General features: G+C 51.2%; 1 protein-coding gene across 8 annotated transcripts in view; it reads left to right on the top strand.

Annotated features, from left to right (window-relative positions):
* The first annotated feature begins 5,536 nt into the window (after window positions 1-5,536).
* Window positions 5,537-24,658, top strand: part of CHD4 (chromodomain helicase DNA binding protein 4) — a 30,125-nt gene continuing 11,003 nt past the window's right edge. For 3 of the 8 annotated variants that reach the window (XM_059935189.1, XM_059935188.1, XM_059935186.1), the window contains exons 1-25: window positions 5,559-5,666; window positions 6,501-6,678; window positions 10,170-10,291; window positions 10,478-10,693; window positions 10,901-11,019; window positions 11,141-11,382; window positions 12,923-13,050; window positions 13,283-13,418; window positions 13,566-13,744; window positions 13,945-14,184; window positions 14,828-15,031; window positions 15,152-15,357; window positions 15,682-15,813; window positions 15,893-15,989; window positions 16,687-16,878; window positions 17,392-17,592; window positions 17,777-17,914; window positions 18,341-18,462; window positions 18,588-18,761; window positions 19,162-19,303; window positions 19,397-19,528; window positions 19,632-19,749; window positions 21,104-21,228; window positions 21,583-21,820; window positions 21,983-22,158. In XM_059935189.1, coding sequence (XP_059791172.1) covers window positions 6,579-6,678; window positions 10,170-10,291; window positions 10,478-10,693; window positions 10,901-11,019; window positions 11,141-11,382; window positions 12,923-13,050; window positions 13,283-13,418; window positions 13,566-13,744; window positions 13,945-14,184; window positions 14,828-15,031; window positions 15,152-15,357; window positions 15,682-15,813; window positions 15,893-15,989; window positions 16,687-16,878; window positions 17,392-17,592; window positions 17,777-17,914; window positions 18,341-18,462; window positions 18,588-18,761; window positions 19,162-19,303; window positions 19,397-19,528; window positions 19,632-19,749; window positions 21,104-21,228; window positions 21,583-21,820; window positions 21,983-22,158 — 3,879 coding nt within the window. In that variant the 5' untranslated portion in view covers window positions 5,559-5,666; window positions 6,501-6,578. Of the gene's footprint in view, window positions 5,667-6,140; window positions 6,364-6,500; window positions 6,679-10,169; window positions 10,292-10,477; window positions 10,694-10,900; window positions 11,020-11,140; window positions 11,383-12,922; window positions 13,051-13,282; window positions 13,419-13,565; window positions 13,745-13,944; window positions 14,185-14,827; window positions 15,032-15,151; window positions 15,358-15,681; window positions 15,814-15,892; window positions 15,990-16,686; window positions 16,879-17,391; window positions 17,593-17,776; window positions 17,915-18,340; window positions 18,463-18,587; window positions 18,762-19,161; window positions 19,304-19,396; window positions 19,529-19,631; window positions 19,750-21,103; window positions 21,229-21,582; window positions 21,821-21,982; window positions 22,159-24,658 lie in introns of those variants that run through there. The other 5 variants (XM_059935191.1, XM_059935190.1, XM_059935184.1 and 2 more) reach the window with 4 other exon arrangements.

The raw sequence follows: 24,658 nt of genomic DNA, 5'->3' as shown, positions 1-24,658 counted from the left end.
GGCGGCGCTGACACAGCCTCGATGTGTGGAACGGGCTGGGGTTTGGCCCACAGGTCAGGCGTCTGGCAGTATTATGGGATGGAGAGGCCTTAGGAGACAGGGAGAGTATTATGGGCTGGAACAGCCTTAGGAGACAGGGGAATATTATGGGCTGGTGAGGCCCGGTTCCAACTGGAGGCGGGAGGAAGGGGTGCGGGGCGGGAAGGGGGGGTGGTGGTGGAAGGGAATATTATGGGCTGGAGGCCTCCTGCGACCAGAGGCAAGAGTATTATGGGCTGGCAAGGCCTTCAGTGGCCAGAGGGGGGAGCAGCGGGGGATGGCACCGGCTGCATGTGACCGAGGGGGGGGCCAAGTTGGGGGGGTGGCGAGTGGGGGTGGGGGAGCATATTATGGGATAGCTCTTTGTACCTACTGCGGGGACTGCTTCTCCAGAAGATATTATGGGATGTCGTGTGTGGGAGGGGGAGAGGGGCTGGGGGATTATTATGGGATGGTGGTGCAGAATGGGGAGGGCCTGAGGCGCTCTTCCCCAACTGCCCCCCCTCCCCCCCGACCCCTTACTCTCTTGCCATCCTCTCTGAGGTCTGCCTTCTTTCACAAATGGCCCAAGGAGAACACCTGAAATCCACTCCCCCCCACTCGCTCTGTGGGCACCTCAGCCCCTCCTAGGCATCCCGCCTAATTAGCAGCCACTTCGCGGGTGCTGAGGGGGAAAGGAAGCCCCTGGGGATGGGGAGAAGGTCCCAAAGCGGGGATGTGGTGGCCAGTGGGCCACACCTCCCACCTGCCCGGCGTCCCCTTGGCTCCCCATCCCCGTGGGTCACTCTCCGTCCCCTTCTCCCTCCCTTCCCCAAAGTGGGGGCCCTCGATCCTCCTCCCCTTCCCCCTCCCCTCCATTTCCTCTCCAGCTCCCTCCACAGCCGTAACCAGTAAAACAGGCGGCCAGTTATTATGGGATGGCTGCTCCCAGCAGCTCTGCAGGGAGGGGGCGGTCACCGCGGAATGTCTCTTGTGGGTGGCTATTATGGGATGGCCGCCTCTCTTTTTTTGGGGGGGGTGGGGGCTAGCAAGGAGAAGGATTATTATGGGATGTGCCCAGCACAGCTGGGTGGGGCTGTCCTGGGTAGGTGAAGCTCTGGGGAAGGGGGATGGGGAAGGAAAGGAAGGAAGAGGGAGGGAAGAAGCTGGGGAGGGTGGGGTGAGCCCTGGAGCCAGACCTGAGGCCTGGCAAGAGTGACTGGCTGGAGAGGTTCTTCAGTGACAGCTGTTTGAAGAGGCCCCCGGGGGCAGGCTAGAGCTAGCCGGATCTGAGCCCTGGACACCTGGGTCCCTAAACAGCTTGTGAGCTACAGGGTCGCTGAGTCCAGGCATGCAGTGAGGAGGCCTGGGTTCTGGCTGTGTGACACACGAGGGAGTAAGTGCTCCTGGGTGACCACAGCACCAAGTACTCCCCTCCCTCCCTGCCTTCCTGGGTTTGAGCCTTGGGACTGTAGCTCAGGTAGGGGTCAGGCCAGGGGAGCTCTGCCTCCTTGTAGTCACACCCAAGGAGCTGAGACTGTGTTGGCTCCTGCAGGACACACGCCTGGGTGGTGCCCCCCAGTCCTGCACCATCTGCATCCTGTCTAGCTATCAGGGTGCACTGTCACTGTGGCTTTTCTGTCCTATGTTGCCTTCCCAAACCCCCTTTTCTGACAGAGCAGGAGAACCCTAGCCCCTTAGACGTCTTATGAGCAGAGTTTCTGGGACTCACAGAACAGAGATGTAGAGAGAAGAGCTATAGAGCATGTGCTGAAAACTCCATGGACAGCCCACTCTGTTATTCCAGGTTCTTCTGTACCATGGGACGGAAGCAGAACTCTAAGGTAACCAGCTAGAGAGGCTGTCCCCCTGGGTGCATTAATCAGGAGATTATCCCACCCTTAGTCTCTGTGGGCCAATCATGCTGGTGGTTTATTTATAATTTATCTGGGAGGGTAGCATGGGGCTAGGGTATGGAGGCAAAGCACAGAAGCGTAAGGACCACAAAAGCAAAACACAAACACACACATCCTAGCCCTCTGGAACTCAAGAAGAGAGGAAGGGACTTTAACCTTCCCCTTGTGGTGGTAACATGGAGAGGTGGGGAGTGAGAGGAGCCAGGGTATAAGTGGGTACAACCTGCAGGGATGGGGCAGAGGGGCTGTGGTGGACAAAAGGGACCATGTTTGTAATCACAGGCAAGGGGCTGTGACTACCCAGTTACAAAACTCTCTTCCTGGTTTATATTATGAGTCACTGTAGTAACGTGGTATATATATGGGAAGGAGAGGGTATGGGGCAGATGGAGACATTACAGAAGGGAATTTGAGCCCTGGAGGCAGGCTGGATCCCCTAGAGGAATGGGGAAGGAGGAGGTCGTACTGAGTACCTGGCAGTTCATACACGAACGAGAAACTTCTTGAAAGGAGGTCTACCCACATTATGGTATCTTAATGAAAGAGCTGCCTCCTCTCCCCCAAGTAAGGAGTACAGTTTTCCTCTTAGTACTCAGAATAAGCATGGGGGAGGGTTTGCACAAATGAATGGGGCCCGATCTTGATGTCAAGAGAATTTAATGAGAAGACTAGGCAGCCTTGCAGAATGGGGGAAACAGCCTGTGTGCCACAATGGATATGCCGAAAGGGTGGTCCCGGGAGCTAAGTCAGGTGGGAGCTGGGGGAAAGCCTTATCAGCATCACTGGTGGTCTCCTTGGAAGCAGAGGGATAGTGATTTCCCGAAGCAAGCTCTTGCCTCTCCTGAATTCATCTCTCCTCGCCAGTTCTCCAGTCCTGAGGTTCCCAGAGGAGGGAGAGTCATCTGGCCAGGCCCTTTCTCTAGGGAAGTGAGATTAGAAGGGCAATGCAGAGATGATGTGAGGTTCGTCCCACTCACTTCTGGTCAGGAAGGGCCTCTCCTAGGAGGAAGTTCCGGTTTCTCTTCAACCTGTCCTACCACCAAGGGTCTTGGACTTGTGTGAAAAGCAGAGGAAGATATTATCTGACTTTGGGGTCTGGAGCAGTGGCAGCAAGGAAGTGGCGCTGGGATATTGGTTTTCACCCAGGTTCTGGTTCTCTGGGGATCAGGAAGAGGGAAAAGTGACAGGCTATAGACTTAGGTTCTCTTAGGGCCAAAAGATTTTAAGATTGGGCTCTCTGAATTTCTTGGGCTGGGTCCCCAGTGTAGCTGCAGGGTAGGTGCAGTTAGGGAAGGGGATGGTATGTGTTGGGAGGCTACCTTGTGGCATAATAAATGAAGAAGGCATTCTGGGATGTTGACTTGTACACAGGAGGGGAAGACGGTGAACGTTATACAAAGATGAGGGTTTTTTTGGGTGGAGAATGGGACCTCAACAAGATGAGGATGGGGGCAGTTGGAAGTATTATGAGATTTCAGGATATAAAATGAAAAAGTATATAAATAAGAAACACGGGGCATTGAGGGTAAGCAGAACTTGGTGTTCAAGCATGAGGATGACAATCTGGCATGTTGATGAGTCTCTCAAGAAGGAAGCACATGATGATATTATAGGATTTCAGTATTAGAAACGCTGGACGGATGAACATTGCTTTTCAATCAAAATCCCTTAGTATGTAGGGAGCAGATAGGAGATTATCTTGACCATCCACCTATATATTTCAAATCCTTTTGAAATACCTTCCGGGCTCTAGAAGGACCGCTGAGAACTTCTACTGGGATCTGATCTCTCCTGAGATCAGCTGGGATTTGTTTTATTCTCTGTAACAGGAAATTAGGAAATAGCACTCAGTTTTCCATTGACACCAGACATTCTGTCGCATCTTGGAGTTTGGTTGTTTATGCTTCTTGAAGGGAGGCACTCCCCATGGTGCCCAGCTTTGTGCCTTGCTAGGTACTCCGTCAACATCTGTTGCGTAAGCATGAGTAGCAGTGAGCAGAGAGAGAGCAGTTCTTGGATCTTTGTGTGCATATAGCGGGATCCTCAGTTCACACCATGGTGGGATGTCCATCCACAGGAATGGCCTAGGGGTGAGAATAGACCACTTGACCTGGGGAGGCGGTGTGGGAAGAGGACTGCTGGAATGTTGAGAAATAATCTTTAGTGGGAGTTTGTAATTATTATGGGATGCTTTGGGGTGAACTAAACTTTATGTGAATGGCTCATCTGGCCAGTACGGTATTTGGTTGGTCTTACTCAAAACTCAACTGGAGGTAAGTGTCTGGAGAACACCTGGATTTTGGTGGGATTGGGTGGGGCCCTAGGTTGACTCTCAGTTCCTGCGTGTCTGGAAATGATAGATGAGGGAAGCTAGGGTCCATCTTAGACATCAAGAGGCTTTGTGCCAGGACACTGCTTTGGCTCATTAAGGGATGAAGGTGTGTACAAGTTGGGGTGGGGGAGAGGGCAGTGTGGGTAGCCTGTTTCATCCTCGCTGGTGTGGGTGTTAGAATAGACTGACAGCCTTGGAGACAGGGGAGGTACGAGTATGAATATTATGGGATGCCTGGCTGGAAAGGTAGAGGGGTGGTGGAGTGGAGATGAAGCATTATGGGATGTGAATCTGGGTTGTGCTGGGAGTATTACGGTATGTCTGGTTGACCACGGGTTCTTTGCAATTATTATGGGATGTCAGGGTGTGGGTGGGGGAGTAAAATTATGGGATATCTTTCCAGTGTTAGAGGAAAGGAGATTAGTTGTCCCTCCGTGGGGTGACAGTAGGGCTCTTGATCATTATGGGATATCTCTTTGATAGGGGAGGAGTGGTTATTACGGGCTGTGGACTTGAATGAATGTGTGAAGCTTGGGGGTCCTGTTGTGAGGATCTAGCCTGCAGGGGCCGAGGGCAGCGCCAGGGGGTTGGTTATTATGGGATGTCAGTATAGAAGGTGGGAGACATTATTACGGGATGTGTGTGGGAGGAGGCCAAAGTGTCCGTTGTGGGGGGGGTGGTGAGTTTCTGCCTATTATGGGATATCAAACTGGGGGTGGATGAAGAGTGGTTATTATGGGATGTATGTGGGGGATGGGGATTGAGTATTATGGGATGCGAGGCTGGATGGCTGGGAGGGGAGCTTATTATGGGATGGCCATGGGGAGGGAGAGGTGACGAATTATTATGGGATGTTAGCATTAGGGCCAAGAGTGAAGAAGTTGGCAAAGGATGGCTATTATGGGATGTCTGGGGGGGGTAAAGGGTTAGTTGCAAAAGGTCGGCAATATCATGAGATGTCAACAGCCCTGGCATATATGTGTATGGTGTGTGCGTGGGGGTGGTGGCGGTGGTGGTGGTGGTGGTGGTGGTGGTGGTGGTGGTGTCCGTGTGTATTATGGGATGGCCAGGGGGTGGGTGGTTGCCCGGGTGACACGCGCGCGCGCGCTCGAGGGGGGCGTGGTCAATGGTTGCCGGAGCGACGAGGGGGCGGGGGTTGCCCGGGAGACCTAGGGAGGAGGGTGGCGGTAGTGGAGGGGGGGTTGGAGTTGGTTGAGGTTATTATGGGCTGTCCGTGGGGGGGCGGGGCCTGTGCGGTGGGATTTCCCGGCCGGTGTTTCGGGCCCTTTAAGAGGCGACGCTGGAGCCGGAGCCATTTTCCCCCCTTCGGCCGCGGCGAGGAGGAGCCGGAGCGGGAGTGACACCGGGCCGGACCCAGCGCGACCTGCGGCGGCTCTGGGGTGAGGAGAACGCGGGGTTACCAGAGAGACAACCCCTCTCAGCCCGACCGGCCCCGAGGATCCTCCCTCCACCCAGCCGCCCCTCGGGCGTCCCCGGACCCGCGGACCGCCCCCTGCCCGGGGAGCCGACCCTGCCTCTCCCTTTCCTGCAGGGCGCCCAGCCCCCGCCCTCGTCCGGCCCGAGTCTCGCTCCCCGCGACTCCCACCTCGGGCTTGGCCTCCCACAATGCCCGGCGCCCCCCTCGCCCTTTGCTCACTTGCCCCCCGGGACACGTGGCCCGGCCCCCTGCCCGGTGGGAGCTCCGGCCCCCCACGCCCCTGCCTCCAGCCCCCTGGAGCGCCGAGCCTCCACGCCCCCTCGTCCCCGCGGCTCCTCCGGAGAACCCGAGTTGTCCCAGAGGACAGCCTTTGGAGAGCTACCCTGTCTGGGGATTGGCCCCTCCCCAGGCGCAGGGAGGCGCCCCCCCACCCCCCAGTGACCTTGTGTCCCCGAGCGCCTCGCCGCCGGCCGCCTCCCTCGGCCCCCCCGCGCCGCGGCCACTCGGACCCCTTTCCCCGTCACGCCTGGCTCCGTCCAGCGGCTTCTCCCCTCCCCACGCCGGCACCGGCCTGCCCTCGGGGGCGCCGCTCCCTCTCGTCTGGGGGGCTCCAGCCGGGGAACCGGCTTCCGGGCTGCCCCCGGGAGCGTGGAACTAAAGTTCAGCCTGAGTGGTTCGGGTGCCCTGCTCGGGTGGCTGTGGGGCGGCCGGGGGTGGGCGGAAAGCGCGGCGGGGTGGGGGAGGGGGCCGTGCGCGTCACTGACTGTTCTCTTTCTCTCCCCCCTCCCCCGCACAGTGACTCGGGCCAGTGTCGAGGGCCCCAGGCCGCAGGCAGGAGCAGCTGGGCCAATTCCCTGGCCAGGAGCGGAAGGGGATGGCGTCGGGCCTGGGCTCCCCGTCCCCCTGCTCAGCGGGCAGCGAGGAGGAGGATATGGATGCACTTTTGAACAACAGCTTGCCCCCTCCCCACCCAGGTAACAGCTTCCCCAAGGGCCGCGGGCAGGAAGGAGCCATCTGGGCCCTCCCTGGCGACTCTGGTGCGGCAGGGTTGAGTTTCTGGGCTTTCTCTGTGCAGTCGGAGGTGGAGGGCATCCGAAGGGAGTGGTTCCCTTCTGCGGAGCTGTTGTGCGAGGGGGCTGGAAGCCATGTGCCTTCTGGGCTCCGCGGACCGCGATGCAAGCTTGCTGCACTGTCTTCGGGAATGCTGTGCAGATCCCGGTTGAGGGAGCTCTCCGGGCTGGCAGGCTTTGCCTGGCGTGGGTCCCAGGAGGAATGCAGGTAGCTGGGACCCCTGGAGGCGGCGCGGCGGCGGCGGCGGCGGCGGGGTTGAGGATTGCGGTTGGAGGAGACCAGCCGGGCATCTCTGCTAGTAGGATCCTGTAGCTGCTGCTGTGGAGAGGAAAGAGGGAGTGCGGGTTACTCTCTGATTATTTTTAGCTTCTGATCAGTTACCGGCTTTCTGTGCAGTTTCAACCGTGTGAAGTTTGAATTGCGCTCCTCAGCTGGGATCTAGAGCGCTTTTAGTCAGGCAGATTGCTGGAATGTTGAGTGGGGCTAGGGGTAGGATGTCATAGCCTGCAGGATATACTAGGAGGAGCAAAAAGAAGGAAGGTGACACCCTGGGCACCCCTCTTCCCCTGGCAAGTGGACTTAATCCTGGCTTTTTTCCCAGGAGGCTTCTGCCCTGTGCAGGTAGCCTGGGGTTTGGGCTGGTGGTGTGAAGTGTTTGTGTCGGTGTGTTGGGGGTTGTGCTGTCTGTGTTTTGGGGTGGCTCCTTGGACTGGCCGAACCCCAGTGGTTATAACCAGCCTGCATGATTGGAATGGCTCTTGTCTATCCTCAACTGATGATGGATGTCATGTTTCTAAGTGGATGTCTCGCTCCTCTGTCCTTCGTTCTTCAGAGCGCTTAGCTAAGTCACCTACTTGTTTTCTTCATCTTTTTTTTTAGTTTAGTTTTTTTTTTTTTACATGCCATTTCTTCATCTTCCTTGTTTATATTTTTATTTTAATTCTGGAGCCTGCTGGTCCTGTTTTTGTTTCCCATCAAACATCTTTCACTTTTGCCTTCTCTTTCCTTAGCTCCAGCTGCAAGTTGAGGTGGTCTGGGAGAGATGTTTCCACATTTGGCACTTTCTAAGTTGGAAGTCTTCACTTCAACCTGAGGCCACTTAGGAGAGGGTCAGTCTTCTTACTGAATCTTCAGCTGTTGGGATAAGAGTCTCATCACCGTGTAGGGCAAGGTGGTAGATTTCTGTGCTGTGGCCCAAGGTGGGGGTAGGGTGGTGGCAGTGGAGGTGGTCCCATCCTTTCTGTGCGGGGCATGAGAAGTAGCAGTGCCATCCAGCCAGTGTTGGTTCCACATCTTGGCTTCCCATTGGCCCCTTGGTCTGGGGCTGCCCCTGTGTTGACTGGGAGCCTGTGGGCTCCCAGGGTGAACTCTGCCCCAAGCTGTAGCGTGACCCAGTTTTTCCACTTGGCCCACCCCATTCCTGCCCCTTTCCCAAATCGTTCTCTATATCTCAGCCAGTTTGCCGCTTGCCGTGTCAGCACATCTGCCTGAGAAGTTTGAGGGTCTTAGGTGGGTGGAAGGGTGTCCCCTTTGCCTCCGTGAGTTTGTCCTTGTCTCTACTTCCAGCTTTTATGGAGGCGTGGCTGATTGGGAAGGGGGGCACCACGGGAATTGCTGGGGAGAAGCCCTTAAGAAAATGATTCTTTCTGGTGAGATCCAGGCTGGTGTCCCATTCCCAAGGGAATGGGAGGGGCTGTCTTGTGCCTGGCCTGATCCTGGGCTGAGAGGGAAAGGGGGAGGCTGATGGTGCTTTGTCCAGCCCAGTGCCGCCTGTTCCCTAGTATCTGCCTCGCACAGGAAGGGCGGAGTCAGAGGCATTTTAGGGCCAGTTCTGGGGGTCAGGCGCAGAGAGCGTGTGTAGGAGAAAAGGAAGCGTTCTGTTGTCCTCCACTCTCTAGGTGCTGCTCCGTTTTTCTCTGTGTTGGATAGGTGGCTACCTCTCCTCTGTTAGAGGTGGTTTAGGATCTGTGGCCTGCACTCTGGTAGAGGTGAGGAGGAAACTGAGTTTCAGAGGCGTCTTGTGGGCTCCCATTCCTCAAGGTAAATCTTTTGGGAGTCAGAAGGAAGGTTGTGTGCTCTGACCACCACTGAACTCTTGTTAAATCTAAGCTCCGATGATTGAAAGCATAACGATTGAGGGAGTAACTCAGCCCCTCACATGGTGTCACCCTTCAAGGTGTCTTGGGTCTCCTTGCCTAGGATGTTATGAGAATGGCCTCTTGAGAACAGCGTCATCCCACGGTAGGTGTTAGAATAGGTGGCATTTGGACCTGGGGCCAGGTAGTAATTTGGGAAGTCTTCTGTGAGAGGGTAGTCTTTCCCCGGCTACCTCTCTCAACCGCATCCCCTCCCCTGCCACTTCCTGTCTGTCCTCTGTTGGCAGCTGGGTGCCCTGGGTTGGCTTCTGTGGTCAGGAGCCATTTTCCCTCTCCTCAGTGGGTGAGGCATTCCCTCCTTCACTCCACTCCCTTCTCCACTCCTCCCTCCTTGGGGGGGGGGGTGGCTTGGAAAGCAGGAGGGGAAGGAGGAGGGAGCCGGTGCGCTGGTGTGAATGTCTGTTACAAAGGAAACTGCCTCCTGGTCTTCTCCTCCCCCTCTGTGCCCCTTCCCACCTAGGCCTGCCCAGGAGCTCTCAGTATTACCCCAGGCTTTGTGTGTGCTCCCAGCCGGGGAGGAGGTGGAGCCAGATGGGGGGAGGAAGGGGGGCGGATGGTGACAGCTGGGCTGATTTGGGCCCCTGGGGAGAAGAGGCTACTGACCCAGGAGAAGCTGGGGAGGAGCAGTGGAGCTGGAGATGGGGAAAGGAAATCAGCTTTGGGAGTGGGCGTGATCCTGGGCTGGCCCCGAACCTGGGGCTTGGGAGGTTCTGGTTGTTTTGTGCAGTGATGAGCCAAAAGGGTTAGTGAAGGGTGTGGCTTCTGGGACCCTCGAGCAGGTACTGTTCTGGGAATGTGCTGAGGGTATCTTCTTTAGTTTTTGCCTTCTGGGTAGGACCTCTTATTCTCATTTCCTGGTTTATGGAATACTTGGCGGCTGGTTATCGGAGGACTAGGCCTATTTCTCTTACTTGGTTAACTGTATGCGCTTGATTCAGCTGCGCTGGTGAACACATAGAGGACTCGTGTTAGGGATGAGGAAGAGGAGGCAGGGGTCTGGACAGCTGCCCGAGGTGGGCCTGGTCTGGCCCAGCCGGCCCGTTTCAGGCATATACAGCTCTCTCTTTGTCTGTTTTTGTCCTGAGTATCAGCTTCCTTCTGTGGCGTGTATAGCAGTTCTCTTCAGTGGAATCTGGGACAGGAGGTGGGGGAATAAAGTCTAAAGCCTCTGGATTGGGCTCTAACCTTTTGCTATTGATCTTTTCCCTGCCTACCTTTCTTTGCCAAAATATATGTAGAAAACGAAGAGGACCCGGAAGAGGATTTGTCAGAAGCGGAGACTCCAAAGCTCAAGAAAAAGAAAAAGCCTAAGAAGCCTCGGGACCCTAAAATCCCTAAGAGCAAGCGCCAAAAAAAGGAGGTGAGTGGGTGAGTGGATGTTGGGCGGCAGGAGGAAGATGGGAGGTGCTCCGTGGAGGGCTGGGGCCTTCGTTTCTTGCCCTGGGGCGGTGGGCCGGGTCCTGGGCGTGAGCCTCAGGGCTGTCCTGAGGTCAGCATGTGTGTAGCATGTGTGTGTCTGTCTCCTTCTCCCCCTTCCCTGCTCCAGCGTATGCTCTTATGCCGGCAGCTGGGGGACAGCTCTGGGGAGGGGCCAGAGTTTGTGGAGGAGGACGAAGAGGTGGCTCTGCGCTCAGACAGTGAGGGCAGCGACTATACCCCTGGCAAGAAGAAGAAGAAGAAGCTCGGACCTAAGAAAGAAAAGAAGAGTAAGTCCAAGCGGAAAGAGGAAGAGGAGGAAGATGACGAAGACGATGATTCAAAGGTGCCTGGACCTCCATCCTCTTCTCTGTACTTCTGTCCTTTGTTTCCCAGACACTCTGCTGCCCCTCAGAATGTTTTCTCTCCACCTGTTTCTAATGATTTCTTGTTAGCCCTCTTACCCTGGACTTGGCCAGCCTTAGTTGCAACTCAAATTCCCTTAGGGAGGGTGGGCACTAGGAGTCAGGCTTTGACTTTGCTCTCTCTGCAGGAGCCTAAATCCTCTGCTCAGCTCCTGGAAGACTGGGGCATGGAAGATATTGACCATGTGTTCTCAGAGGAGGATTATCGCACCCTCACCAACTACAAGGCCTTCAGCCAGTTTGTCCGGTAAACAGGAGGGTCTTGGGGGCAGGAGATGGAGAGTGCTTCTGTAATCTCTTCTCACTTCCCCCACCTCCTTTATTTTTAAACTTTTTCTCTTTTCTGTTCCTGCCATTTTTTCCCCCAGACCCCTCATTGCTGCCAAAAACCCCAAGATTGCTGTGTCCAAGATGATGATGGTTTTGGGTGCGAAGTGGCGGGAGTTCAGCACCAATAACCCCTTCAAAGGCAGTTCTGGGGCTTCCGTGGCAGCAGCGGCAGCTGCGGCAGTGGCCGTGGTGGAGAGCATGGTGACGGCCACTGAAGTTGCACCTCCTCCGCCCCCTGTGGAGGTGCCTATCCGCAAGGCCAAGACCAAGGAGGGCAAAGGTGACATGGGACTCAGTGGGAGTGGGGACTAGTACGGGCTTGGGATGTCGAAGTTGGAGGAAGCGCGGACGCGCTATTCTGTCAGCCCAAAGATGGAAGCTAGGAGGTGGGAATGAACCGGGGATTAGGAGGGAAACTGGGGAGGCTGGCCACGTAGAAATATTTTAGGTGGGGAATATTTTATTGGGTTGGCCAAAAAGTTCGTTCTGTTTTTTCCGTAAGATGGCTCTAGTAAGCACTTAGTTGTCTTTAACTTCATTCGAAACAATTTCGTTAGGTTGTATTGTGACAGCTGTCATATCAGCGTGCATTAAAAAAAAACTTATCAAAATTGGTGAATTTTTGTGTAGCCATTTTAGTATTGAAGATGGAAGAGAAAAAGCAACATTTTCGACGTATTATGCTGTATTATTTCAAGAAAGGTAAAAAGGCAACTGAAAGGCAAAAAAAGATTTGTGCAGTGTATGGAGAAGGTGCTGTGACTGATCGAACGTGTCAAAAGTGGTTTGCGAAGTTTCGTGCTGGAGATTTCTTGCTGGACGATGCTCCACGGTCGGGTAGACCAGTTGAAGTTGACAGCGATCAAATCAAGACCTTAATTGAGAACAGTCAACGTTATACCACGCGAGAGACAGCCGACATACTCAAAATCTCCAAATCAAGCGTTGAAAATCATTTGCACCAGCTTGGTTACATTAATCGCTTTGATGTTTGGGTTCCACATAAGTTAAGTGAAAAGAATCTTCTCGACCGTATTTCCGCATGCCACTCTCTACTTAAACGTAACGAAAATGTTGCGTTTTTAAGACAAATTGTTACAGGTGGTGAAAAGTGGATCCTGTACAATAACGTGGAACGGAAAAGATGGTCGGGCAAACGAAATGAACCACCACCAACTACGCCAAAGGCCGGTCTTCATCCAAAGAAGGTGATGTTGTGTATATGGTGGGATTGGAAGGGAGTCCTCTATTATGAGCTCTTTCTAGAAAACCAAACGATTAATTCCAACAACTACTGCTCCCAGTTAGACCAACTGAAAGCAGCACTCGACGAGAAGCGTCCGGAATTAGTCAACAGAAAATGCATAATCTTCCATCAGGATATTGCAAGACTGCATGTTTCTTTGATGACCAGGCAAAGACTGTTACAGCTTGGCTGGGAGGTTCTGATTCCTCCGCCATATTCACCAGACATTGCACCTTCGGATTTCCATCTGTCTCGGTCTTTACAAAATTCTTTTAATGGAAAAAATTTCGATTCCCTGGAAGACTGTGAAAGGCACCTGGAACAGTTCTTTGCTCAAAAAGATAAAAAGTTTTGGGAAGATGGAATTATGAAGTTGCCTGAAAAATGGCAGAGGGTAGTGGAACAAAACAGTGAATACGCTGTTCAATAAAGTTCTTGGTGAAAATGAAAAATGTGTCTTTTATGTTTACTTAAAAACCGAGGGAACTTTTTGGCCAACCCAATATCTTTCCCATGTTCTGCTCTGTGGTGTGTATTTGGATTGTATGATCTTACCTGCTTTCTCCTGATTTAGGTCCCAATGCTCGGAGGAAGCCCAAGGGCAGCCCTCGTGTCCCTGATGCCAAGAAGCCTAAGCCCAAGAAAGTAGCTCCCCTGAAAATCAAGCTGGGAGGTTTTGGTTCTAAGCGTAAGAGATCCTCGGTGAGAGCCCAGCCTATCCCCTGGTGAGGGTGCCGTAGCTAACCGGGAGGATGTGGTCTTATGTCAGGATTCAGGGTTCACGGTAGGTGCGTAAGGATGTGGGGAGTTGGCCATAGAAGAGGTGACTAGGCTCCCTTGCTGGGATTCCAGCACCCCTAGTAAAAGGGTGACCCCTTCTCCACCACTCTCTCCTTCCCCTTGGCCTGAACCTCTAACCTTCTCATCCTGCCAGAGTGAGGATGACGACTTAGATGTGGAGTCTGACTTCGATGACGCCAGTATCAATAGCTACTCTGTTTCTGATGGTTCTACCAGCCGCAGTAGCCGCAGCCGCAAGAAACTCCGGACCACGAAAAAGAAAAAGAAAGGTGTGTTTCTCTTCTGTATCAGTATGTAATGGAATGAGGGGGGAATGATTGAGGAAGCATCTCCCTAAGGAGACAGGGGTTGGGTTTAGGGGGGTGGGGGGAGGTAGGTTTTTTCTAATAACTGGGCTTTCCCTCTTCCTTGCCTAGGCGAGGAGGAGGTGACTGCTGTGGATGGTTATGAGACAGACCACCAGGACTATTGTGAGGTGTGCCAGCAAGGCGGAGAGATCATCCTGTGTGATACCTGTCCCCGAGCTTACCACATGGTCTGCCTGGATCCGGATATGGAGAAGGCTCCCGAGGGCAAGTGGAGCTGCCCACACTGCGTGAGTGCCCGGCCGTCGTGGCCCTTTGGGACCCTCGAGCGGAAGGGTGGGGTGATGAAACTCTCTCGGGCCTGGGTGGGGGTGGAAGTGGTGGCGTTGCTGGCTACGGGCTTTGGGAAGCTTTCAAAGGACTGATGGGCGTGGTTCAGGCGGGCGGGTGGGGGGTGGTAGTAATCTGACTCTGTGGTCCTTGACTGCAGGAGAAGGAAGGCATCCAGTGGGAGGCTAAAGAGGACAATTCGGAGGGTGAGGAGATCCTGGAAGAGGTTGGGGGAGACCCTGAAGAGGAGGATGACCACCATATGGAGTTCTGTCGGGTCTGCAAGGATGGGGGGGAGCTGCTCTGCTGTGACGCCTGTCCTTCTTCCTACCACATCCACTGCCTGAACCCGCCCCTTCCAGAGATCCCCAACGGAGAATGGCTCTGCCCCCGCTGTACGGTGGGTGCCTGGCCCCAGCCGGTGGAGAGATGAGGGAGGTGTGGTCCAGCAGCAGGGTTTACCCCTCTTACGTGTAGGCGTCGTGAGGCTGAGGTGCAGGGGAGGTCACTGGAGAGCTAGAGGCCTTTTAGCCCTGAGGCACGGATTTTCCTTCCTCGTATAGTCATGGGATACCTTTGTCCTGGGAGACTGTAGGACTAACTTTGAACAGAGTTGATGCTTTGCCAGCTGTCCGAAGTGGGATGGAGCGGTGTTCTTTCAGGCCAGAATATCCTTTCCTGTCTTGACACCCAGCCTCGAGGTCTTGGTAGCTTGGTGATATAATAGGGCCACTGAATGCTGTTAGATTGCTTAAGAGAGGAATTCGGAGCCCCAGTTCTGTGACTTTTCTGTGCCTACTTGTTCTGGGTTATTGTTGAAGTCTAGCTACTGGCTCTGTTAGGCAGATAGGAGTGATAATGTCTCACAAATCCTGGATGAAGTCCAGAAACAGAGAGGGAATTCTGTTCTTCTCTCCCTGGAAGGGTCCTGGGATTAGGTCTTACTTGAAATGAGGTTTTAATAATCCTTTGGTGAGGTTGAAGCTGCCTGTGGGCTATGCTGTGGTAATGATTCGGTATTGGATCATCTCTTTTCCTCTTAGTGTCCAGCTCTTAAGGGCAAAGTTCAGAAGATCCTAATCTGGAAGTGGGGTCAGCCACCGTCTCCCACACCAGTGCCTCGGCCCCCAGATGCTGATCCCAATACTCCGTCCCCCAAGCCCTTGGAGGGGCGGCCGGAGCGGCAGTTCTTTGTGAAATGGCAAGGCATGTCGTATTGGCACTGCTCCTGGGTGTCTGAACTGCAGGTAAACCTGGGATAGAGTAGATGTGGGGCTGCAATGAAGAGGGTAGTGAGAGAAAACAGCGTTGTGGGTAGAAGGAGTGGACGTAACTCCTTGGTGATTTCTTTCTCCTTCCGCTTGCAGTTGGAGCTGCACTGTCAAGTGATGTTCCGAAACTATCAGCGGAAGAATGATATGGATGAGCCACCCTCTGGGGACTTTGGTGGTGATGAAGAGAAGAGCCGAAAGCGGAAGAATAAGGACCCTAAATTTGCAGAGATGGAGGAACGCTTCTATCGCTACGGGATAAAACCGGAGTGGATGATGATCCACCGAATTCTCAACCACAGGTACCAGCGGAGCTGGGCCAGCCTGCGTCTGTCTCGGGCATACTGGAGGTGGGCAGCGTATCCGCGGGGGATCAGTGAAGAGAATGGATGTTACCAGTAACTTACACTTGAATGAGACACTCAGTATGTTATTAACTGACTGAATCCTGGTATTTGAGCCACAGACTGTAGATTAGAGATCATTTTTGGTGCAAAGACTGGTAGACCAGATGTATTTGGTTCTGAATACGTGTGGTGTCTGGCCTCCTTAGAGGTCTGATTTTTGAGAGGAGGTGAGCAGGGTGGCCTTCTGGCTCTGAGGGTTTTCTCTCCTTGACTTTGCAGCGTGGACAAGAAGGGCCATGTCCACTACTTGATCAAGTGGCGGGACTTGCCCTATGATCAGGCATCCTGGGAGAGTGAGGATGTGGAGATACAGGACTACGACCTGTTCAAGCAGAGCTATTGGAATCACAGGTGAGGGACTTTGATGAGTAGAGCTGCTGCTCATTGAGAAGGACTCCAGGCAGCTGTGTGACGTATCTGTCTTCTTTAGGGAGTTGATGAGGGGTGAGGAAGGACGACCGGGCAAGAAGCTCAAGAAGGTGAAGCTGAGGAAGTTGGAGAGGCCCCCTGAAACCCCAACGGTTGACGTGAGTCAGCAGGAGAGGGAGGGCAGTTTGTCTCGTAGGATGACATGTCTTGTGTGCTGCAGTCTGACGGTGGTGTTCTAAGGCATGATCTCAAGTGATCACTGTAGCTAAGTTGCTTCACACAGACTGCTTCCCTAATTCTCCTCATCTCTGTAAATCAGGGGAAAAATACTAGGATTACTTTATTTTCTCTCTGCCTCATCAGAAAAATAAAAACATAGATGTTAGTGTTTATATGACTTGAGGAGGTGTTATGTATGAAGGGGTCACATAACCGAGCTTTTGTGAAACTTATTTTGGAACCTGGGTCTTCTGACCCTTAATTCATGGCTCAATTCCTCTGGGGTTTTGTGTAATGTAAGGTGAGTCTGGTTAAGGTTAAACGGATAAATCTAGAGGGGGCATAGGATCATTTGCCTGGTGGTTCCTCACCAGTAGAATTTACTGTACTGCCAAGGAGACTATGATGCGTCTTTCTTGGATGTCTGTAGGACCAAGATCTCCGTCTTGCCTTGCTTCCTGGAGGATCCTAAATAAAACACAAAGTTACAGTAACCATTAAGCACCTTTTTCCCACCATTTTTTGTGGCCCCCTCGAGTAGGATCTTGTGAGAGTGTGTCAGGAGGAGGCAGCTGCTGTCTTACGGAAGGAAGGGAATTCCTGGCCAGCTCTTGACTTCTTTATTTCATCCTTCAGCCAACAGTGAAATATGAGCGACAGCCAGAGTACCTGGACGCTACAGGTGGAACCTTGCACCCCTATCAGATGGAGGGTTTGAACTGGTTGCGCTTCTCCTGGGCTCAAGGCACTGACACCATCTTGGCTGACGAGATGGGCCTTGGGAAGACCGTTCAGACCGCAGTCTTCCTCTACTCCCTCTACAAGGAGGTAGGAGAGCTGGGGCTGTTAGTTTTTTGTGTGGGTATTTTGTGTTCGTGGTCTTCTCTTACACTCTGAGGAGACAGAAAAAGGAAGAAAAAAAATTGGTCTCTGGCCCTGGAGAACAGTGTTGAGTGACAGTAAGATAGACGCAAGTACACAGAGACAGACTGGAGGGAATGGAGCGGTGGGTGGGATTAGTGGTGGGTGCCTGCAGCCTCGGTCCTGGGGGACGGATATGCGCTGAGACAAGCAGAACTGTGGGTAGAAGGAGTGTGGAGAGACGTTGAGCGGCAGGGGTGCGGTGTGAGCTCCCTGCAGGGCAGGCAGGGCGTGTCGGTACATGGAGAAGGGAGGGAGATGAGCAGCCGTGCACACGCCCGTCCTCCGCCCATGCCGTCCTCCGCCCATGCCGGGGCCGGGGCCGGGGCAGGGGCCGGGGCAGGGGCCGGGTGGGCGCTCGGGTCAGGTTGCGTGTGGGGCCCTCGGTCCTCACTCTCGGTCTCCTCTTCTTCCTCAAAGGGTCATTCCAAAGGCCCCTTCCTAGTGAGTGCCCCTCTTTCTACCATCATCAACTGGGAGCGGGAGTTTGAAATGTGGGCCCCAGATATGTATGTGGTGACTTACGTGGGTGACAAAGACAGCCGTGCCATCATCCGAGAGAATGAGTTCTCCTTTGAGGACAATGCCATTCGTGGCGGCAAGAAGGCTTCCCGCATGAAGGTACCTCAGCGGGAGGGAGACCCACCCTCGGAGAGGGGAGTTGTTGCTCTGGGCCCCTCGTGCCCCGGTCCCTGGGGTGAGGCGAAAGGATAACAGCTGGGAGGAGGGAGACCCCCCCGAGTCCCTTGACTTGGCCTGTACCAGCGGAGTTGGGCAGGAGTGACCAGGTTGCCTTCTTGTGCAGAAAGAGGCGTCTGTGAAGTTCCACGTGCTGCTGACGTCCTATGAGTTGATCACCATTGACATGGCCATCCTGGGCTCTATTGACTGGGCCTGCCTCATCGTGGATGAAGCGCATCGGCTCAAGAACAATCAGTCTAAGGTGAGGGGGGGCGGGAGGTATGGCCTCCAGTTTTAGTGTTCTAGTACGACCTACTCATTAAGGGGAGACCGAGGAAGACAGGAAGGGGAGAAAGGCTCTCTGCCTTCCTTCCTCACTCGTGATAGATCACCCTTGGAGGCCAGGCCTTGAAAGTAAGATGGAGGGCTTCCCCGGCGGTCCAGTGGGTAAGAGTCCACGCTTCCATTACAAGGGGCACGGGTTCAGTCCCTGGTCAGGGAACTGAGATCCCACATGCCGCACAGCGCGGCCAAAAAACAAGAAAAAAGAGTTAGTAACAGGAAAGAAGATAAAGGAAAAAAAAAAAGTTGGGGTGGGGGCGTACCTGCTGGGCGGCAAGGCAGAAGCCTGTGGACGTGAGCCGGAGCCCGCTTCTTACTGAATTCCACTTCTCTGCTGCCTCACCAGTTCTTCCGGGTCTTAAACGGTTACTCGCTCCAGCACAAGCTGTTGCTGACAGGGACTCCATTGCAGAACAACCTGGAAGAGTTGTTTCACCTGCTCAACTTCCTCACCCCTGAGAGGTTCCAGTGAGTGTGTGCTTATCCATAATCGGCTCCGAATTCTCCTAATTCTTCCTTTTGCCCGTTTCCTATGTCCCTTTCCTTTCTTCCTTTCCCCCTCTCCAACAACTTTTTCCTTTCTCTTTCTGAAGCAATTTGGAAGGCTTCTTGGAGGAGTTTGCTGACATTGCCAAGGAGGACCAGATTAAAAAACTGCATGACATGCTGGGGCCTCACATGTTGCGGCGGCTCAAAGCTGACGTGTTCAAGAACATGCCTTCCAAGACAGAACTGATTGTGCGTGTGGAGTTGAGCCCTATGCAGAAGTGAGTCTGAAGGGACGGAAGCGCTGGCTCCGTCTTGCAGACACACTTAGACACCTGTCAGTCTGCACGGTGTTTCCTTGTCTTCTCCATACTCTGCCGCAAGGCATGTGGTGACAGGAGCCAGCGAGGGCTAAAGAAACCTGTTGCCAGGTTGCTGGGGCCCAGAGTTCTTTTTTTTTTTTAACATCTTTACTGGAGTACAATTGCTTCACAGTGGTGCGGCCCAGAGTTCTTACTGAGTTAATCCTTACCTTGTTTAAAATGATGATAGTGGCGCTTCTTAGGTTTCCTCAGTCCCAAAGTGAGATATGTTGGAAGGAAGATCCCAGACCCTGGGACTGCGTTATGAGTCGCATAAAGGCTCTTGAGCATGACTTATCTTGCTGTCTTGCCCACATAGGAAATACTACAAGTACATCCTCACTCGAAACTTTGAAGCGCTCAATGCTCGAGGTGGCGGCAACCAGGTCTCTTTGCTAAATGTCGTGATGGATCTTAAAAAGTGCTGCAACCACCCGTATCTTTTCCCCGTGGCTGCAATGGTACGTTGTGCCGCCTCTTGTTCCTCCCTGGGCGGGAACTGCTCCATTTGGGGTTTCTTTCAATATTTTTTTCTTTTTTGCTTCTTTCCTCAGGAAGCCCCTAAGATGCCTAATGGCATGTATGATGGCAGTGCCCTAATCAGAGCATCTGGGAAATTATTGCTGCTTCAGAAGATGCTCAAGAACCTTAAGGAGGGTGGGCACCGTGTACTCATCTTCTCCCAGGTATTGTGTGGGAGCTTTTGGGGGTAGCAGTGGACAGCTCAGTGACATAGGGGAGGGATTGTCATCTGATTAATCCCATAATTAAACTATGCTCGTTCTCCAGATGACCAAGATGCTGGACCTGCTAGAGGATTTCTTGGAACATGAAGGTTATAAATATGAACGTATTGATGGTGGAATCACTGGGAACATGCGTCAGGAGGCCATTGACCGCTTCAATGGTGAGAGGGAAGGAGTGGCTTTGATCCCGGCATCCTCACTCACGGCTCTGGACCGATCACTTGTTCTTCTTGAGCATCTGCTTTTCTGTGTAGTGGTTTAGGGTCTTTTTGTCAATTGACGTGGAAGAGTACTTTTGAATGTCTTGATTGGAAGGATGTATTGGATTATTGCTAGGAGATTGTTTATTCCCTTTGGAGTCTTTGTTCTCTCTGCTAAAAAGAAGGGCACTTTATTTAACCCTCCGCATTGCATCTTGAGGCCCAGGAGGGACCAGGACTTACCAAACCGAGATAGCAAGTTAGTGGCAGGCTTGTCTCAGTAGCCACTACCACCTCCTCTTCTTTTTTTTCACTTTTTAATTTGAAATAATTTTGAACTTAAAGTTCAAAAAATAATACAGAGAGTTGGTGTATACACTTCACCCAGCTTTTCTTAATAATGACTTATATAACCACAGTATAATGATCAAACCCAGGGAGTTAACACTGGTGTCATACTACTACCTAAACTGTAGACTTGAATTGAATGTCACCACTGTTGCTGTGTCAGGATCCAGTCCCAGATCCCACGTTGAGCGTAGTTATTGTTTCTCTTCCAGTTCTTCATTCTTTCCTTTCCTTTCATGACGTTGATACCTTTGGTGATGACTGGTCAGCTCTTTTGTAGAACGTCTCTGCTTTGTCTGATATTTTCTCATGATGAGATTGACACTAGACATTTTGGACAGGAATCCCAGAGAAGCGATGCTGTGTCCTTTTCAGTGCATCATTCCCAGGGAGGACATGATGTTGATAATGTTCCATTGCTGGTGTTAACCTTGACCACTTGGTTAAGGTGGTGTCTGTTGAATTTCTCCCATGTAAAGTTACTCTTTTTTTTTCATTGTGATTGATAAATATCTTGAGGGAGATACTTGAGACTGTGGTGACATCCTGTTTCTCCTTAAACTTTCACACTGATTTCAGTATCCATTGGTGGACCTTGCTTGTGAGTATTACTTATTAATATTATTAGTTTTGTGTTTGCCTAATGAGGTGTTTTTTTTTTTTAATTCAAATATAGTTGGTTTACAATGTCGTGTTAATTTCTGCTGTACAGCAAAGTGATTCAGTTATGCATCTATATACATTCTTTTTAAAATACACATTCTTTTTCATGTTCTTTTTCATTATGGTTTATCACAGGATATTGAAGACAGTCCCCTGTGCTATGCAGTAGGACCTTGTTGTTTATCCATTCTATATACAATAGTTTGCATCTCCTAATGAGGTTTTACATTTCTGATATTCCTTAAACATTTATTAACTGGAATTCCAGGGACACCTCTAATGGTGTTTTTGGTTCCTCTCTTAGCACCAGGTGCTCAGCAGTTCTGCTTCTTGCTTTCCACTCGAGCTGGGGGCCTTGGAATCAATCTGGCCACTGCTGACACGGTTATTATCTATGACTCTGACTGGAACCCCCATAATGACATCCAGGTGAGCAAAGGTAGCAGCCTTGGTTTGCAGTGACTTTTTGGAAATGCATAGTGTTCTCTGTGAGGGCTCCACCATCTGGGATTAGTTGTTTCAGGGGGAAACAATAGATTCTTTTCAAATGTCTTTTACCTTATTGTAAGCCAGAGAGTTTGGGTTAGCTATGGTCCTATTTTGGGTAACATGATAGAGGGTGGTATCTGGGGGTAGGGGTGCAAAGGGAAGTTTTGTGTGAGGGCAAGCTGCAGCTCCTGCCTTATGCTGGATTTAACTTATTATGTGGAAGTCAGGGCAAGAGTAGAAGTAAGGAAATAATGATTACTTCAATTTTTGCCTCCGTTTTGTGCACAACTCCAGGCCTTTAGCAGAGCTCACCGTATTGGGCAAAATAAGAAGGTGATGATCTATCGGTTTGTGACCCGTGCGTCAGTAGAAGAGCGCATCACGCAGGTGGCAAAGAAGAAGATGATGCTGACGCATCTAGTTGTTCGGCCTGGGCTGGGCTCCAAGACTGGATCCATGTCCAAGCAGGAGCTTGACGACATCCTCAAGTTTGGCACTGAGGAGCTATTCAAGGACGAGGCCACAGATGGAGGTGAGCTAGGCAGGAGCTTGTTTTGGTGTGGGGCTTGGCTTCTCTAAAGGGTATCTTTGATACCTAGGGTCCTGAGACTCAGACCTAGGGTCCTCTGGGACTTGCTTTTTCCACTGCAGCTGCTGAAGTTAACTGGGGGTATGGACCCCTGATTCTTTATAGGAGGAGACAACAAAGAGGGAGAAGACAGCAGTGTTATCCACTATGACGATAAGGCCATTGAACGACTGCTGGACCGGAACCAGGATGAGACAGAAGATACGGAATTGCAGGGCATGAATGAATATTTGAGCTCATTCAAAGTGGCCCAGTATGTGGTGCGAGAAGAAGAAATGGGGGTGAGTATGAGTCCAAAGCAATGCTGTGCTTGGTGATTGGTCCAAAAATTGGAACTGAGACCACGATGGTATTTGAGATGAGAGGAGACCATCTGTAGGCAAATTAGTACATTGCTGAATTGATATACCTCTTCCTTTGAAGAGAAATTCTGTAGCGTATGAGCAAATCACACTCATCTTTGACATGGCTGTCCGGCCACTTTTCACACTCAAAACACTTGTATTAGCTCTTCTTTTTTTTTTTTTTAATAACTATTTTATTTTTATTTTTGGCTGCGTTGGGTCTTTTGTTGCTGTGTGCGGGCTCTCTCTAGTTGCGGCCAGCAGGGGCTACTCTTCATTGCGGTGCGCGGGCTTCTCATTGCGGTGGCTTCTCTTGTTGCGGAGCACGGGCTCTAGGCATGCGGGCTTCAGCAGTTGTGGCTCGCGGGCTCTAGAGCGCAGGCTCAGTAGTTGTGGCGCACGGGCTTAGTTGCTCCGCAGCATGTGGGATCTTCCCAGACCAGGGCTCGAACCCGTGTCCCCTGCATTGGCAGGTGGATTCTTAACCACTGCGCCACCAGGGAAGCCCTATATTAGCTCTTCTTTATCAGAATCTCATCTTATTTTCTCTTATGTATTTTATTAGCCCTATAAATAAATTTTGGATTGCTATCTCAAGTCTCTCCGGAGAAAAGGTAGGAGATACAATACATACTTAGCCTATCTCCCTGTGCTTTTTTTTTTTTTTCCCCCTGTGCTTTTTAAAACTTTAGAATTGTTTTCCCTTTTTGTTTTCTTCTGTATTCTTGGTCTTTTTTTAGTAGAAAACGAAACATATTCACTTATAAATGCTTGGCCTCTGTAATGAATTTTTTCCTCCTAATGATATCTAGGGTATAAAATGAAAAAAAAAATTGCTTTTTCTGGTGGTCCTTGCCATCTTTTCTCATCCTTCCAATTCAGAACCATCCCTCTTGTTGTATTTTTCTGATATGTATTATCTTTGTTCTTGAAAGTGATGCTACTAACTTCAGTTGGGTGTAACTGTGGCTGAAAAGTCAAAACTGCCCTCCTGTCAGGGTGGTGACCGCATATGGGAGTGATTGACTGGGGCAGAATGTGCTGAGTGGTTGTAAGGGAGGGGTGGTACTCCCCCTCCGACTGATGACCTCTCCTGATGACTACACAGGTATACAGACAGCCCTCTCATTAGTGGCTGAGGCTGCTATTTACTTTATAATATTTTTAAATGTTATTTTATTTTATTTTTTTTTAAATTTTATTTTATTTTTATACAGCAGGTTCTTATTAGTCTTCAATTTTATACACATCAGTGTATACATGTCAATCCCAAGCGCCCAGTTCATCACACCACCACCCCCATCCCACCGCGGTTTTCCCCCCTTGGTGTCCATACGTTTGTTCTCTACATCTGTGTCTCTATTTCTGCCCTGCAAACCAGTTCATCTGTACCATTTTTCTAGGTTCCACATATATGCGTTAATATACCATATTTGTTTTTCTCTTTCTAACTTACTTCACTCTGTACGAGTTTCTAGATCCATCCACGTCTCTACAAATGACCCAATTTCGTTCCTTTTTATGGCTGAGTAATATTCCATTGTATGTATGTACCACATCTTCTTTATCCGTTCATCTGTCGATGGGCATTTAGGTTGCTTCCATGTCCTGGCTATTGTAAATAGTGCTGCAGTGAACATTGGGGTGCATGTGTCTTTTTGAATTATGGTTTCCTCTGGGTATATGCCCAGTAGTGGGATTGCTGGGTCATATGGTAATTCTATTTTTAGTTTTCTAAGGAATCTCCATACTGTTCTCCATAGGGGCTGTTATCAATTTACATTCCCACCAACAGTGCAAGAGGCTTCCCTTTTCTCCACACTCTCTCCAGCATCTGTTGTTTGTAGATTTTCTGATGATGCCCATTCTAACTGGTGTGAGGTGATAACCTCACTGTAGTTTTGATTTGCATTTCTCTAATAATTAGTGATGTTGAGCAGCTTTTCATATGCTTCTTGGCCATCTGTATGTCTTCTTTGGAGAAATGCCTATTTAGGACTTCTGCCCATTTTTGGATTGGGTTGTTTGTTTTTTTACTATTGAGCTGCATGAGCTGTTTATATGTTTTGGAGATTAATCCTTTGTCCGTTGATTCGTTTGCAAATATTTTCTCCCATTCTGAGGGCTGTCTTTTCGCCTTGTTTGTAGTTTCCTTTGCTTTGCAAAAGCTTTTAAGTTTCATTAGGTCCCATTAAATTTTATTTTTTGAATAGATAGTATAGCCCTCCATATCTGTGGTTCATCCATATCTGCACATTCAACTGACCATGGACCATGTAGTACCGTAGTATTTACTATTGAGAAATATCTGCATATAAATGGATTCATGCAGTTCAAACCTGTGATGTTCAAGGGTCAACTGTAATTCACCTAGTTCAAAATTCAAAAGCTACAGAAGTATCTCTTTCCCACTCCAGTCCTTTGGCTACCTAGCTCC

The sequence above is a fragment of the Balaenoptera ricei genome, chromosome 10, assembly GCF_028023285.1.
Source record: "Balaenoptera ricei isolate mBalRic1 chromosome 10, mBalRic1.hap2, whole genome shotgun sequence".
NCBI classification, from domain to species: domain Eukaryota; kingdom Metazoa; phylum Chordata; class Mammalia; order Artiodactyla; family Balaenopteridae; genus Balaenoptera; species Balaenoptera ricei.
The sequence above is the reverse complement of the archived record's forward strand: the minus strand, read 5'-3'. Positions and strand labels throughout refer to the sequence as shown.